Source organism: Pan troglodytes, chromosome 6, assembly GCF_028858775.2.
Source record: "Pan troglodytes isolate AG18354 chromosome 6, NHGRI_mPanTro3-v2.0_pri, whole genome shotgun sequence".
In the NCBI taxonomy this organism is placed as follows: Eukaryota; Metazoa; Chordata; class Mammalia; order Primates; family Hominidae; genus Pan; species Pan troglodytes.
In genome coordinates, this window is record NC_072404.2 from 35,216,165 (window position 1) to 35,233,027 (window position 16,863).

The window sequence follows — 16,863 nt, forward strand, 5'->3', positions numbered from 1 at the left end:
AACTATTAATAATTAATAATAATTAAATATTCATTGAGCCCCTAATCTGTGTGAAACACAGTGCTGCCAATTGCACTTACAACGACTAGCTCGGGATGGGCCAGTGACATAGGTTCAGTAAGGCAGCTCCAGGGTCTTTGCTGGAAGAATTAAGAAAGAAGTGGACTCTTTCTGCCTGGACTTGCTAAGGCACAGAACATAAACACGGAGCGACAGGGGCCACCTGGCTGGCACTTGGGGAGTCAGACATCAAAGAATGAAGCCATGGAAGAAAGCTGATGCTAGAGATGGAGAATGTGTTAAACCAAGAGCTTCATTCTGGAGAGGCTCAAGTGGGGAGTTCCCACCTTGGTTTTCTGTGCTGGTACATTTCTCTTTCTTTTTGTTCTATGCTATTTTGGGTGGAGTTTCTGTTTCCTATAGCCAGAAGAGCCCGAATGGAGTCCTAAAACAAAAACAAAAACAAAACAGGCCATGCCTGGCAGAGAAGGCCCTTCTAAGGAAGGGAGTAGTTGGGCCAGCCTCGGGGCACAGTTGGTGGAGGGGAAGGCTCCGAGGAGGGAGATGGCCAGGTTGGAGAGGGGGGAGGCTGGAGATGGGCAGGCTTGGGAAGGGCCACATAAAGTAGTCTCCAAAGTGTGGATCTTATGCCCAAATGGCTTAAGGAGCTGCCTGCAGTGTGATTTTTAGAAGGATACATTGGTGGCAGGGTAGAGGATGGACTGGAGACAGAGCCTGGGGCTCTGGGACATCAATGCAGTAACATTGAGGCATCTGCATTTTTGCTTTCAAAACCCAGTTGCTGTAGGCAAAATTTTAAAAGCCCGCCTTTTCCATTTTTAAATGATGACACTATTACCAAAGCTAATTGTCATCTTAGACTTGTAAGTGTTGAAGGCCTAAGTTGGTTAAATTGTTTTTTGTAAGTTTTACTGGGTTTGGGGAGAAGAGTGGGAGGAAGCAGGAAACCCTTTATTCCACGGGGTTGGATGAATGGGGCCCCACAGAGCTGTGTTAACCTACAGGGCTTCTGTGTTCAAGACATAACCTTCTATTCTGCAAAGCCCTCTGCCATTTTCCTTAAACATACACTTGGAATAAGTGTTTGATGAATGAATTAGCGTGTTTGCATTCTTTCTTCATTCTGCCTGCTACCTGCAAAGACAGAATGTAGTATATGCCTTTCTCAGAAAAGCTGTGGACTTCAAATATTATCTCTGTTGAATTTTATCATAAAATAAAAAATACTCATTAACCTGAACTTCACAATCTTAACCTTTAGAAGCTATGAAAAAGTTATCTGCTAATTAAATAGTTTAAAGGATATTGAAATGGAAATGTTATTACTTAAGAGAGCAAAGGTTTTCTTCCAACTCAGAGTATACACTTTAAAATGGGGTGGAAAAGGGCAGCAGTGTTGAGGCTGCTAATCATGTTGGCTCAAGTCCAGTAGTTCTCAAATTTTAGCGTACATGAGAATCCTGTAGAAGGTTTGTTAGTACACAGAGTTCCAGGCCCTCTCCCATCGTTTCTAGTACAGTAGGTGTGACCAGCGGCCCAGCTTCCCAGGAGACAGCTGATGTTGCTGGTCCAGGAACCACAGTTTGAAACCGCTGGTCCGGGCAGTAGAGTAGCACAGTTAAGTATATAAGGCAACTGGAGAAGTAAGGCTAAATGACAGTGATTAATTAGATGTAATCTGTAATCATATACATATGTATGTATGCGTGTATATGTATATTTCCAGCATTTTTATACTGACTCATAGAATATAAGCAAACTGCACCTTAGGCGTTCTCTAAATAGTGATTGCTTTGATGCGACATTTCCTCCCATTGTGGAGCTCCTCGCTGGCCTCTGCAGGCATCTCCCCTGCAGAGGAGGTGCTGCACAGTGGTTAGAGCATGGGCTTCAGGGCCAGTGGCTGTGTGGCTGAGCCCTCCTAAGCCTCCTTCCCTTCCTTTGCATGCCGCCGGGTAGCATCTCACCTGCACCTTCTTCGAAATACCAGCTACCTCTGCAGCGCGTCCTCTCCTGCTGGCTCCCCTGCCAGGGCCCCAGCTGCTCGCAGTCCTGAGCTGCGCCTCACTCAGTTCTGTGACCCCGCAGGACTTGCTGCAGCAAATGGGCTTTTGTATTTCCAAGGTACTTCATCAACATTTATTGAGAAAAGGAAGGAAGAAAAAAGGAAAAGGAAGAGAGAGGGAGGAAGGAAGGAATTTTCCCAGGTTGCTCATTGTCTTTGTGACATTTTTTTACTGTAACCCTTTTTTTTTTTTTTTTTTTTTTTTTTTTTTTTTTTTTTTTTTTTTTAGACAGAGTCTCGCTCTGTCCCCCAGGCTGGAGTGCAGTGGCGCGATCTCCGCTCACTGCAAGCTCCGCCTCCTGGGTTCACGCCATTCTCCTGCCTCAGCCTCCCGAGTAGCTAGGACTACAGGCGCCCGCCACCACGCCCGGCTAATTTTTTGTATTTTTAGTAGAGACGGGATTTCACCGTGTTAGCCAAAAGTAGAGATCCATTAGGCAGAAAACCTAGAAGTTATTTAGGTTGAACCGTAATGCCACTGTTGATACCTGATAAGTTTTTGATTTGCAAAAATAAGGCAATTTCATGTGGTTCAAACTCATATCTATTTAATACGAAGGTATATGAATCCGGGTAAGAATAACACAGTTTGCAAGTTTTAGAATACAGTCCACTAGGAGTGGATACTAAGCTTGCAGTTTATATGCTCTGGAAGGCCCTCTTTTAAAAAAAATTAAGGCAAAAATACTAGTAAGGTATTGTAGATGGTGCCACGGAGAGGCCCCTGCTTGAGAGAACCTTGGAACTTGAGCATGTGCTTCAGAGCTTCATAGTGAAGACACGTGCTAGGGGCCTGGCTTGAAGATGGCAGCTCCTAGGACAAGCACATGTGAGGCTGGAGAGTCGCTTCTGAAGAATCTGTAGAATAGCACACCCACTTGGCAGGTAACTCAGGTGCCAGAAATCCATACAGTCTGCTGAGTCAAGTGGAGAGGTGAAGGATTGCTGGAGCGCCTCGTTGGTTTTGAACGGTGCTATTTCCAAGACAAATGAGCCTCCACGTCGGACAGACTTCAGAGGCAGACAGTTTGTCCTTTCTTGGAAGTTCTCACGTTCATATGTTTCATGCATTTTCCCTCAGATGGGATGTTTTGGAGTGGAAGTGGAGCTAACTAAGTAAATGTAAGCCACACCAGGCAGACACCCAAGTAGGGAGTAGGAACAGAAGCTGCGGAAACCTCTCGAGGAAGCGCGGGGAGGGGGCATGATGCCAAACATGGAGTCCTTGGCATTTTCAGAAAAGTTGCTGAGGGGCTTGCAGGAGAGTTGTGAGATCCAGAAATTACCATTTGACTGGGGAGTGGTAGGTGCCTTTATTGGGATGCTTTAAAGAAATCCTAATTCCATAGTTAGCTGAGCCCAGCAAACACAAGCTCATATTTAGGAGTGGATGTCCAGAAAATGAATTCTTTTTTTGTTTTGTTTTTAAATCTGGAAGCATGGCTTATCTGATTGCCCTCTGGGCTTAGCGAAAGCATACACCCCGTTGAGTATTGTGTTCTGGGCCACAGCCTAGCTGCTACTTCCCTCAGTTTCCCTGTGTCCAGGGGCTAAGCTCACTAAGATTCATTGGTGGGAGGTGGAAAAACCAGGACTCGTGGTCTCCTCCCTCGATTTTGGAACATGGAACTACCAGACCTGCCAGGATGGTGCTTTTTTCCTTGGCGTGCCTAATTTAAGTGTTTAAAATGCAAGTATTTTTAAACAAATTTGACAACCACAGGATGTGTCAATTAGCACTCTATGTATCTGGTAGCTCTGCCAGTCTAGCCTCGTGCTTGGCGAAACTCAGCAACATGAATATTCATTAATAAGCCCATAAGAGGGATTCCGATGAACTGAAATTCTGGATTTTGAAGGGCCAGTCAGGATGACTTCTCAGCGTACCAGTATGCAGTGGGCACATGGTGGCAGTTCTTTTTTTAAATTTTCCAAGAACTGACAACTGTTAGGCCAGTCTTGGGTGTGCCTGTGTATAAAGTTTCTAGCAAACTTAGAGTCAACTTTCTGGGGTAGACACCTCAAGGCTTTGTTTAATTGTTAGTTAGATAGTTAGAAATAATCACCACCAATTTACACCTAGCACAGTGTTCTGAATCTACTACCAGATTAAAACTCAGTCTAGAGGTATTGGGAATACTGGATATTCACATGCAAAAGAATGAATTTGGACTCTTACTTTACACCAAATACACTAACATTAAATTTATTAACTACCTACACATAAGACCTAAAATTATAGAACTCCTAGAAGAAAATATAGGGGAAAGCTTCATGACATTGGGGCTGGCAGTGATTTCTTGGATGTGACACCAAGAGCACAGGCAACAAAAGCACATATAGACAAAAAGGATAATATCAAACTTAAAATTTTCTATGTGCCAAAGGATGCAATCAACAAAGTGAAAAGGCAACTTATGGAATGGGACAAAATATTGCAAATCATATATCTAATAAGGGTTTAATATCCATAATGTATTTTTAAAAACTCCTACAACTCAACAACAACAACAAAAGTAAATAACCCAATTTAAAAATGGGCAAAGGACTTGATATTTGTCCAAAGATGATACTCAGATGGCCAACAAGCATATGAAAAGATGCTCTACATCATTAATCATTAAGGAAATGCAAATGAAAACCACAAGGAAATATTATCTCACACCGGCCGGGTGCAGTGGCTCATGCCTGTAATTCCAGCACTTTGGGAGGCCAGGAGTTCCAGACCAGCCTGGCCAACATGGTGAAACCCCGTCTCTACTAAAAATACAAAAATTAGCCAGGCATGGTGGCACGCACCTGTAATCCCAGCTACTCGGGAGGCCGAGGCAGAAGAATTGCTCAAACCCAGGAGGCAGAGGTTGCAGTGAGCCAAGATCATGCCACTGCACTCCAGCCCAGGTGACAGAGTGAGACTCTATCTCAAAAAAAAAAAAAAAAAATTATCTCACACCTATTAGGATAGCTACAATTAAAAAAAAAAGTAACAAGTGTTGGTGTGGATGTGGAGAAATTGGAAGCCTTGTGCATTGCTGCTGAGAATGTAGAATGGTGCAGCTGCTATGGAAAACAATATGGCAGTTCTTCAAAGAAACAAAAATAGAATCACCATATGATCTAACAATTCCACTTCTGGGTATATAGCCAAAAGAATTGAAAGCAGGATCTCAAAGAGAAATTTGTATACCCATGTTCATAACAATATTATTCTCAATAGCTAAGAGGTAGAAGCAACTCAAGTGTCTATGGATGGATGAATGAATAAAGAAAACGTAGTATAGACATGCAGTGGAACATACTTTAGCTTTCAAAAGGAAGGAAACCCTGTCCTGTGCTGTAACATGGATGAACTTTGAGGACATTATGCTAAGTGAAATATGTCAGACATATTCTGTCTAAGAATCTTTGTTTATACTAGGACAAATACTGTCTTAATATGAGGTATCTAAAGCAGTCATATTCACAGCAACAGAATGTGAAATGCAGAATGGTTGTCAAGGGCTGAGGGGAGAAGGAAATGGGGAATTGTTCAACAAGTTTTAGTTTTGCAAGATGAAAAAGTTCTGGAAATCAATTGTACAACAATGTGAGTATGCTTAACATTACTGAACTGTACACTTGAAACAGTTAAGATGATAAATTTTAGATTATATGGGTTGTTTTTTCTTCTTTTTTTTTTTTTTGAGATGGAGTTTTGCTCTTTTGCCCAGGCTGGGGTACAGTGGTGCCATCTTGGCTCACTGCAACCCCTGCCCCCCAGGTTCAAGCGATTCTTCTGCCTCAGCCTCCTGAGTAGTTAGGATTATAGGCACCCACCACCTAATTTTGGTATTTTTGGTAGAGACGGGGTTTCGCCATGTTGGCCAGGCTGATCTTGAGCTCAGGTGATCCACCCGGCTCAGCCTTCCAAAGTGCTAGGATTACAGGCGTGAGCCACCATGCCCGGCTATATGGGTTTTTAAACCACAATTAAATTTAGAAAGAAAAACTCAATCTAGAGAAGCAGATAGTACCAACACCTTTCTTGTACTTTCAATGAAGATCAACTCAAGTTCATTTCTCTTGCCCAGCACCAGAGGTTGATCTGAAGCCAGCCTGTCTGAGAGTCAGCAACAGAGTCAGCCGCACTGGGACTGTTCAGATCTTCAGCCTACCCAAGGGCAGACTCCCCAAATTAAAAATTACCCCCCATTTCCTGCCTTTGGGCTACTTTAGTGCCTCTCAGAAGTGTCCTCAGGGAAACGGCTCTGGAAGGAAGTAAAACTCAAGGCAGAGCTGGTAAAAAGTTCTGTGCACAGAGGAATGTGAGGCTACTGGCTAAAAACGACTGGGTTTCAAGTAGTCTTGCACCTGCCACCCTAACCACACATAAGAGAAGTGACTATTGGGACAACCAAAGCTCCTTGATGCCTGCACTTCCTCCTGCTTTATTTCTTCATCTCCAAAGGGATTCATCCAATGACTTCTTTTGGCAGGAACATTCTAGCTCAGAGAAGGTGAGCTGAAAATTAAGAATAGCTGTTTGAGGAGAAAGTGAGAGAAGGGCTCATAAACGTCTGAGATAGAATGTACGTGAATGTCCATGAAGGCACCACATGCCTGTGAGTGTAAGTCACACAAGAAGGTGTTGGCCGATGGTTTGTATGAGAGCACCCCCATCCTTGCCATGGCCACATTAAGAAGCTATTTGAACACCGGCCCATATATATTGTGATTTTCTCAGAGGGGAAGATTTAAGGGACTTGAAGAAAGCAGACAGCGTTTCCTACTGAAATGCTGTCAGGCAAGCTATGCACAGAACTTCCAGTCACACATTTGGTGACTATTAACATGGGAATCACCGAATATGGGTGTATTTTTATGCCACATAGGGACATAAAATTCCCTGCTATAATAGAAAAATGTGTAGCATTCTCCTTTGAAATATCTGTACTCTGTTTAAATTAGCAAGTATACATGGTCAGAATTCATGTATTTGTGTTAGTTTTCCAAGTGAGGATTTTTTTAATGACTTTCTCTTCTGGGTCAAGTGTGTTAATTTTAAGGATGACTTTAGCACTTTTTATTATAATGGATCTTTTTTAAAAGAATGTTGGAAGGTTGGGCGTGGAACCTCTTTCAGCCTGAGCTTTAAGCAGCCCTTTGAGTGACCTGATATATGTCAAATACACACAGGTGCAGCAGCCGGCACCCACCAGGTGTGCTGTCAATTCCAGCTACTGGTATACTACTAGTTTTTAAGGTAGTTCCAGAGTCATGGTTAAAAAATGAAGTCTCTGACGGTAATGTTTCCTGCATGATCAAGGTCAAATTTTAAAGTCATTTTCCAGATCTAATAGACGGCCTCTCTCCCTGGCCACTCTCTGAGCAAAGTAGCCATAGCTGAGATTTTCCTTCACAAATTAAATATATGTATATACTTAGAGAAGCAGTTGCTGATGTTTTGAAAAAGGAGTATTTACTTAGAAAAGCAAAACAAATTAGTAAACTGCTTGCTTTACATAAATAAACTCTTTGGAATCATGTGGTATTTCTACGAGATGTCAGGGCTATTATCTGTGGTCAGATAAATTTGCATCTTACAAAGCTAACCAGGTTTCTTTTTCATAGGACTTCTCGGTGGGCTAGCTTACCCCAGAAATCTCCCAGAGGGGCTGGAAGCTGAGTGGTTCCCACTTTTATCTGCCCATGGAAAGCTTTCAGTGCTGGACATCTCTCAAACTAATGTCCTAAGAAACACACTTTGGGAGAAGTGGGGCAAATGCAAATGAAAAACAGAGAAAAAGCTTCCATGTTTAGGGGTGTGCTTCGTAACTTACACTGTTACAGCTCTTTTTACATACTTGACTTGTTAATTCTACTTCCTTCTTCAGGCTGCTTTTGACTTTGGCCTGTTCGTACCAAACCTTGCCTATCAAAGCGTTATATAAATTGCTATAGAAAAGATTTCAACTGAATTAGGAACACCAAGGAAATGCTTTCAATTCCCAGATTCATAGAATGTTAGCACCCAGGGTGGAGAAAAGAAGGAAATGATGGGGACGTTTATTTCATGCTTATGTCCCAGCCCAGTGATGGCCAGACTTGTCTCCCCTGACAATCAGTGGGTGCTGGAATGCACTGCCCCTGCACCCCGCAGGACTGAAGACTCATTCCCCCAGCAGCTGGGCAGGCTGTGGGCAGACGCCCCCAGGTGAAGGAAGCTGTGTTGTCCAAAGCCCACATCCAGTGACTGTGTAACCTGAGGGTATAAAAGCTCAGCTTCTTTGCTGCAATTTGGGACAAGTCTGAAGGACCAGCCACACTTCAGAATTCCCTGGGGTCAGCTGGGGTTTTTGTTGAGACTGCCTTGCCATACCTCCCCCTGCCCAATCTTGCATCCTGTGCATGCCACTGGCCTTGGAATCTGCTTCCCAGAAAACCTGGCCAGCAACGGTTCTCCAGGAAGGACGAAATCTCAGGCTAAAACTGGAAGTGGAAAGTAGCCACTTTATTTTCTTTTTAATTCATTTTAATTTCCATCTCAAGCTTCCATTCTGCCTAATGGCAATATCATAGTCTTTGTCAATTTAGAGTAAATTCAGCCAGTTCAGGGATTCCCTCTCCCCACTTCCCCCTGGGCTTACATCTCCTTTCCATGGGACTTCAGGAGTTGTCATCTCTCTGTGCCAGAATCCATTGAAACATCCCATATCCTGGTCGCAGGCTGGTTTGTGGTCCATGCCCCATTTGTAGCTGTATCCTTTTTGGCTCGAATGCCAGGTCTTACCTGGCGGCTACCTCTCAGTGCCACGTCCTTGCCACTCATAGCTGCAAGGGAAGGACCATTCTTCTGCCTCCCACTCATGGTGGGCTACTTGGGGACAACATGAGGTTGTCTAATTTGCCACTATAGAAATTGTTTGTTTATAGGGCGGAAAACCCACTATAGTAGAGTTCCATTGTTTAGCACTGAAGTATTATTCAAAGTAAGTGATTTTAGAGTTGTCCAGAAAGTCCTAAAGAAGAAGTTATTTTTTGGTATCCCTGGGTGAAATAAAGGCCGTCAGACATGTTCTACAGAAATAGGTTTTAAATTAGTTCCATGCAACCTCCCACATTGCTTTAACATATCTTTATTGAGTACCTTCCATTTATGGGTTTGTTCAAGATGCCGGGGACGTAGTAGAGAAACACATAGGGAAGACCCTTGATCTCCCCAGTTTTTTTTTTTAAATAGGAATTTGGTCCCTATTAAACCAGGACATCTTCAGCAGTGATTTCAATATGAGGACCACAAACAAGATGGCATTTGCTTTCACTTCCCCTGTCGGAGTTAGGTGAGATCCCACTTTCGGTGGCCTCCTCCAAGGGAACATCAGCACTACCTTCTGCTCAGTCCATTGTCACAACTGTTGACTCTCTAAATAGTCAGCAACTTAGACTTTCTCCATGAATTGGCAATGCACAGGCCACATCTGGCTGACAGACATGTTTTGACTGGTTCGTACATTGTTTTTAAAAATATTTTTAATTTTGGAGATTTTACAAACATTTGGATTTCTAGTTTCTCTTTTTTAAAAAAAATCTGTTAGGCCAAAGTTCACAGCCTCATATGGCAACCAATTTAACCAGACTAAGTACTGCCTCGTCCACCGCGCTGCCTTCAGATGGGGCAGGTGCTTTGCAGTTCAGCACAGTCTGGTCAGACAGCCACCCTCCCTCACCTCCTTTACCCTCTGGCCCCTGGAGGCCTATTCCTGGAGGATTTTGTCTTTACATTAATCAAGGCTGACAAAGCTGCATCCTGGGGCTTGTGATTCTGGCCCCACCTACTATAGTATTTACCTGACCAAGCTTCGGCTTGGTGCTTTGCACCTGCATCAAGAGATTTGACAAGCAGTGGATGTTGGTGACTCACACACTGTTGATTGTGATGTGGACTGTTTCACACCCTTAACAACCATCTGTATGACAGCCATTGGTGTTGATTGAGAGATCTCACTCGTTCGCTGTCCCTCTAGCAATGATAGGATGAAAGACCCAGCCCCCCTGGGGTTGGGTGAGGCCATATGGCACTTCAGACCAGTAAAGTATGAAAGGAGATGATGTACATTTCCAGATGAGCGCATTGTCTGCCTGTGCAAGATGCCCAGAGCTGTCTTCTCCTCCCACTACCGCAATCAGCAGCATCCAAGATGGTGGGTGCTGCCAGCTGAGTCCCGGAGGGAGGAGACACGGAGCAGACCCCCAGCTGAGGAACAGAGGACATGGAGCATGAGTGAGATGTAGATCTTGGTAGATACGAGAAACTCAGGTTTTGGGATCTTTTGACCCTGCAGCATGACCTAGCCTGTACTGAGTAATACAGTCCATAAAAGAGACTTCTCCAAGAGTCCTGAGAAAAATTCTTCTTAGAAGCTGGTTTCCACTTATCTTATGGATCCTAAGAATCTTCTTTAGCTTCTAGGAACTTTAGACCTAACTGTAGCAGAAGTGGGGTATTCAGGTAGGTGTTCTGACTTTTCCCCTGGTTTAATCTTATTTTTTCTACTTCTTATCATATTGTAAGTAGGCTATGATTTTTTTAAGGGAAGATCAATACTGTATATAAAAATAAATTATTATATTGATATAATTTACTTTCAAATACATGTATATGTCTCCCTTGAAATAAATTAATTTGTACTGATATAAAACAATTAAAACCCTGAGAATTTGCTGTACATATCTTACAGGGTGTGTGCATGAATGTGGTATTTAACTCTTGGGACTTATCCAGAACTTCTTTTTAAGAGTGGACTGTGGGCCGGGTGTGGTAGCTCACACCTGTAATCCCAGCACTTTGGGAGGCCAAGGCGGATGGATCATGAGGTCAGGAGTTCAAGACCAGCCTGGCCAACATGGTGAAACCTGGTCTCTACTAAAAATAAAAAAATTAGCTGGGCATGGTGAGGCATGCCTGTAATCCCAGCTACTCTGGAGGCTGAAGCAGGAGAATTGTTTGAGCTCGGGAGGTGGAGGCTGCAGTGAGCCGAGATCCTGCCACTGCACTCCAGCCTGGGTGATAGCGAGACTCTGTCTCAAAAAAAAAAAAAAAAAAAGAGTGGACTGCAAGAGAGGTTAATGGATTGTAGGACACTGGGATTTTTGCATCAGAAATGTTGCCTTCAGAAATATCTTACCTTTTATATGGTTAATAATAATAAACAATTATGGACTAGTAGTTTAAAGTTGCCAGTGGTAAAGTGGAAATATTTATAAGGAAATGTGTGATTTGAGTTTCTTTTATGTATTTATTTTTGTTTGTATAGGAGAACTTGCTGGCATTTAGGGTTATTTGCCATTAGTTGCTTGAAGTAGTGACAACTGCCCCTAGATTCCTTCCATGACCTTTAACCCTAGCAAAGTCATTCTTGCTTAAAAAATGACATGAGACATATCCAGTCTCTCTGGAGTTACCTTCACTACTAGTTTTCTATTGCTGTGTAACAAATTACCATAAACTTAACAGGTTAAAACAGCACTCAGATGTTCACTCAGTTCTGTAGGTCAGAAGTCCAGCAGACTCAGCCAGGTTCTCCACTCAGAGTATCACAAGGCCCAATTAGGCATGGACCAGGTGGACTCTTATCTGAGTGCTCTGGGGAGGAATGCACTTCCAATCTCATGCAAGTTATTGGCTGGATTCATTTCCTTGAGTTTGTAGATATGAGCTCCTTACTTCCTTGCTGGCTGTCCGCTGGGGACTGGCCATTGCTCCCGGTGGCTCCCATCTTCCTTCTCACATGGTCCCTCCGTCATCACGTCCATCTGCCAGTGTCAAGTCTTTTTCACACTCTTAATCTCTCTGACTTCTCCTTCTGCCCACAGCTGGAGAAAACTCTCTGCTTGTAAAGGATTCATGATTATCTGGCTGGGTGCAGTGGCTCATGCCTATAATCCCAGCACTTTGGGAAGCCAAGGTGGGTGGATCACTTGAGGTCGGGAGTTCGAGACCAGCCTGGCCAACATGGGGAAGCTGTTTCTCTACTAAAAATACAAATATTAGTTGGGTATGGTGCACATGCAGTAATCCCAGTTACGTGGGAGGCTGAGGCACAAGAATCTCTTCAACCTGGGAGGCAGAGGTTGCAGTGAGCTGAGATTGTGCCACTGCACTGCTAGCCTGGGTGATAGAGTAAGACTGTCTCAAAATAAATAAATAATAAAGGATTCATGATTATCCACCTAGATCACCTCCCTGTCTTTAGGTCGACTAATTACATCTGCAGAATCCCTTTTACCATGTAACATAATCATGTAACATGATGTCACATGGCATAATCAGGGGAGTAACTTTAGGTGTCAAAGGTCATAGGGGGCGTCTGAAATTCTGCCTACCACATCCTCTGTCCACTCTGCTACCTCGCTTCCATAGTCTTTGGTAACTGCATTTCTCCTGTTTATCCGCTACCAACTCCCATCCAAACTGGTTGCTACTCATGTATCTGTTGACCAAGCAAGCTATTAGTTCAAGTGTATATTTTTTATTCTTTTTTTTTTTTTTTTTTTTTTTTTTGAGATAGAGTCTCACTCTGTTGCCAGGCTGGAGTACAGTGGCGCGATCTTGTCTCACTGAAACCACCGCCTCCTGGGTTCAAGCAATTCTCCTGCCTAAGCCTCCTGAGTAGCTGGGACTACAGGCATGCACCACCATGCCCAGATAATTTTTGTATTTTTAGTAGAGACAGGGTTTCACCGTGTTGGCCAGGTTGGTCTCGATCTCTTGACCTCATGATCCACCCGCCTCAGCCTCCCCAAGTGCTGGGATTATAGGTTTGAACCTCTGCATCCGGCCATTTTTTATTCATGTTTATGTGACATGTTTGGAATAGGTGGTGCAAGACGGTGATGAGAAATATTTGGGTAAGGTTATAGGCAGCATGGCAAAGTAATTGGGAGCACTTGGGAGCACAAACTCTGGAGCTAGCTAGACTCGTTTACTAGTTGTGTGACTTTGGATATTCACTTAATCTCTCTCTGCCTCAGTTTCCTCATCTCTAAAATGGGGACTATGATAGCAACTACTTGGCAGGATTGTTGAGAGGAGTGAATGAGCTAGTAGAGTGCTTAAACAGACCTGGCACAGGGTTACCACCACATGAGTAAGCATTTTAATTAGAATAATGCCAGTTGCTATAACACATACATTCCCAAATCTTAGTGGCTTAATGCAGTCAAAGGTCATTTCCCACTTGCATCATGGTCCAATGGGGATGTTTCTGGTTGGGTTGCATTGCGTGTGGTCATTTAAGAACCCAGACTCCTAACATCCTATGGCTCTCTCTCTAAATCACTGGCTCTCAAAGTAGATCCAAGAACCCTGGGTTCCCTGGGACCATTTCAAATTCAGACCATTTCCACAAGGCCCTCCTTTTCCAACTGTGTCTCTGCAAAAGCCTGGATTTTTTTTCATATTCTTCAACCAACACAACAAGTGAAATATAGGACCAGATGTGAGAATCCAACTGTCTTCTATCAAGTTAGATAACAAAGAGATTTGCAAAAACGTGACATAATGCTACTTTTGTCATTTTTTTGTTTGAGCCAATATGGTTAATTTTTATGTAAAAACTACTTATATTAGCACGTAGGGCCTATAAAATTTATATTTTTGTGTTTTTAATGTATTAATATTCTGAAGTTTTCTTTGTAAGTATAAACTGATGCAACCCACAGAAGCAAAAGCTTTTTGGGGTCCTAAATAAAGAATATAAAGAGGTTCTGAGACCAGAGTTGGAGATGCAATGATGTAAATCCTGAGAGGCTTTTCTGGTCAGCTGGAAAATGAGTCTCTCTGGGCCGCACTGGGGAGGTTTCTATGGGCCAGTCCTGGAAGTAGCACATCATTTCCACTCGCATTTTCATTGAGTGGGGACTGTAACTGGCTACTGCTCAAGAGAAAGCAGAAATGGATGGGTCACCACCTCCCAATCTTTACAGTAGTTGACTGTTTTCAGGGGTTTATTGCCTCTTGCCCTATGCATATCACAAGTATCTTGTTTAGTGTTCTCCAAGAGCAATAACATTTGGTTTCATATACTCAGACCACTTCAGAAAATTCTAGAATGAGCCTAGTTTTTGCCCTAGTCATTTGGAAGTTGGCAGACACTTATCTGAAATAGCTATGCATTTAACCAAGTAAGTAAAAGAAGAGATATCAGTCTTTTTAGAATCAGGTGGTATTGCAGTAAGAGTGAAATAGTCTATAAACATTTCTGATCTCCTTTGAAACTAACAGTAAGAGATGGTGGGAACTAAATTTAGAGACTCTTTTGTTTGTTTTGTTTTTGGTTCGCTTTGATATCTGATACCAATTATATAAAATCTACTTTATAAGTTGAGAAATTGATGACCTTTGACAAGCAACACACAGGTTGCCCATCTTACACTTTTTGGAACAAAGCATGAGTTACACACACACACAGACACACACACACACCCATACTTCAAGGTTCAGTTCCCTGGAATATGTGTTCAAGGTTCAGTTCCCTGGAAAATGTGATTGAGTTTTATACTAAAGCTTTGAGAGCAGGACTTGAGTGGGTCCTAGTACAGACTTAGATAAAATTATAAGGTAGAAATTTGATTTTTATGTTGGTTGTGACTAGATTAATTTTAGATGTTTATATTACATATAAATTTGGAAATGTATCTAACAATATGGTGTACTTTTGTGCTTTATATGGACTTTATTATATATAGGAACCTTGCATAATTAGCGTATAGCTATTTAAGCTTCGTAGCTATATCTTCAATTTCATATGCTGTTTGTGTTATAATTAATTGGCAGTATAAGACCTCTGTAAAGAATAGAAGCACGCTGTTCCAAGGAGAAAAGGTAAATCCACTTTAGGATGCTCCCCTTTAGGAGGCCATTTCTACTGTACTTAGAAAGAAACACGCTTTGCATATGATATATTGCTTAATATTTTCTTAGAGTTTAAAGGTAGCAAATCTTTGTTGAGTAACAGAGTCCAGCTAAAAGATTTAAACTGTGCAGGGCATTTGTTGTTTCCTGAACAGAAAGGCCAAGATATGGTGGTTTCAGGATGCGTTGGAGCTGATGGTTTTGTCATGGACCCAGGCTCTTTTCATTGCCCCTCTGCCAGCCCCACTACATGGCCTACCCCCTTGATTTGGTCAACAAGTGCACAGGAAGATTGCTGTTCCATCACAGGTGTTAAAAGCTTTAGACAAATTAAATTTAATGCAGTTTAGTTGAGCAAAGAATGATTCTAGAATCAGGCAGTCCCTAGAACCAGAATAGGTTCTGAGTGACTTGGGGCTGCCACGTGGTCAGATAACATTTATGGACAGCAAAAAGAAAGTGTTGCACAGAAAATGGAAGTGAGGTGCAGAAACAGCTGGATTGGTTACAGCTGGGCCGTGGCCTTTTTTGAGTCTGCTTTAAACAACTGGCCACATTTGGTTGGCTAAAGCTCAGCTATGAGAGTAGTTTACACATCAAAAAGTCTGTTTACGCATCAGAGTAGGTTACCATTCACTATGTATGGAGATGAGACACCTTTAGGCCAAACTTAAAATATGTATGAAGGCAGTTTTAGGCCAAGCTTAACTTAACAGAGGCATCACGTGACAATGTCCTAAGCAGAGGGTAAGAAAGATGATAGCAAAAAAAAAAAAAAAAGGGACTTCTCCATCCCTCCCTTTACAGGAGAAAGCCTCTCCCCAGCGGACTTTCCCTCACTGACCCCTGCTCTGTCCCATGCCCTCCTGTAAGCCAGTCATTGACAAAGTGAACAAGGAGCCATAATTGGCTTGGACTGTTCTTAGTCAATTCCTGGGATCCTTGCATGTTGCTGCCTAAGCCTAGTCAGGGTCCTGCTGGCGAGTAAGAAAGAGAGAGTAGCTGGGGGGCAGAGAATCTGCCCCCAAGCCTAACCAGTAAGCGTACCTGGTATAGGGAACACCCACGACTCATAGAATATGATCAAAGTGCAACTTTCCAATTAAAACCCTTACATTTAGGGAAGTTTTGCCCCTGCTCCTGGGATAAATGCTCTGTTATGCCCCCTGACTTTTCTAGCCACTTGTAGCTAATAGAAGGCCCTACCATCACTTTCAATCTCAAAACACAGGCTTATTTTGACAATCAGAATTCCTAGTCCTGAATAATACTAGAAAATCCAAACTGGATTATAGAGTTAAATCTCTCCTCCCTCAGCCACAGCTAACTTCGGGAGGGTGCCTGCTGCCTGGCAAGGGATGAGATCAGCTTCTTCCCTCGTATTTCACCCTTGTTCCCTAGCTCACTGCCCATAGGGTAGGGATGCAAAGAGTGGGGAGAGTTCTTCCTTGACCGAGACCATCCTAAGAAGGCTTCACACTTACTGGACATGGTGGGCACATTTGTGGGTTCTTAGAAGGTTGGTCCACTAGACCCCTCTGACTGCAGTTCTTGCAACAGAAGAAATACATAAGTGGCGATATAACTTCTTCTAAACTGTCTGCTAAACCGGACAGTGAAAGTGGGAGTGAATGGGGCAGGGGTAGTCATGATTTCACCAGGCCAACAGTCATGAACCGAGACCATCTAACACCTGTATTGGGCAATCAGGGAGGAGGGCCACAGGGCCACCTTAGCAATGCACAGATTCTCCAGTGGCCACACTCCCGTCAGCCCCTGCTTTTCCAACAAAGAACTCTCTTTTCAAGTCCCTTAACCTTCCAGATGGTCCTGATGGCCTGATTTTGAGAAATGCTCAGTTAGGTGGAAATGCTGTTGCTTTCCA

The 16,863-nt window shown here is 43.0% G+C and overlaps 1 protein-coding gene across 7 annotated transcripts in view; it reads left to right on the plus strand.

Moving 5' to 3' along the window:
• CHN2 (chimerin 2) overlaps positions 1-16,863 on the plus strand; it is a 317,736-nt gene that overhangs the window by 219,704 nt on the left and 81,169 nt on the right. The window contains exon 1 of one of the 7 annotated variants that reach the window (XM_016957226.4): positions 9,820-10,266. The exons of the other annotated variants lie outside the window; for them this stretch is intronic. Coding sequence (XP_016812715.1) covers positions 10,264-10,266 — 3 coding nt within the window. The 5' untranslated portion in view covers positions 9,820-10,263. Of the gene's footprint in view, positions 1-9,819; positions 10,267-16,863 lie in introns of those variants that run through there. 7 annotated transcript variants of the gene reach the window in all.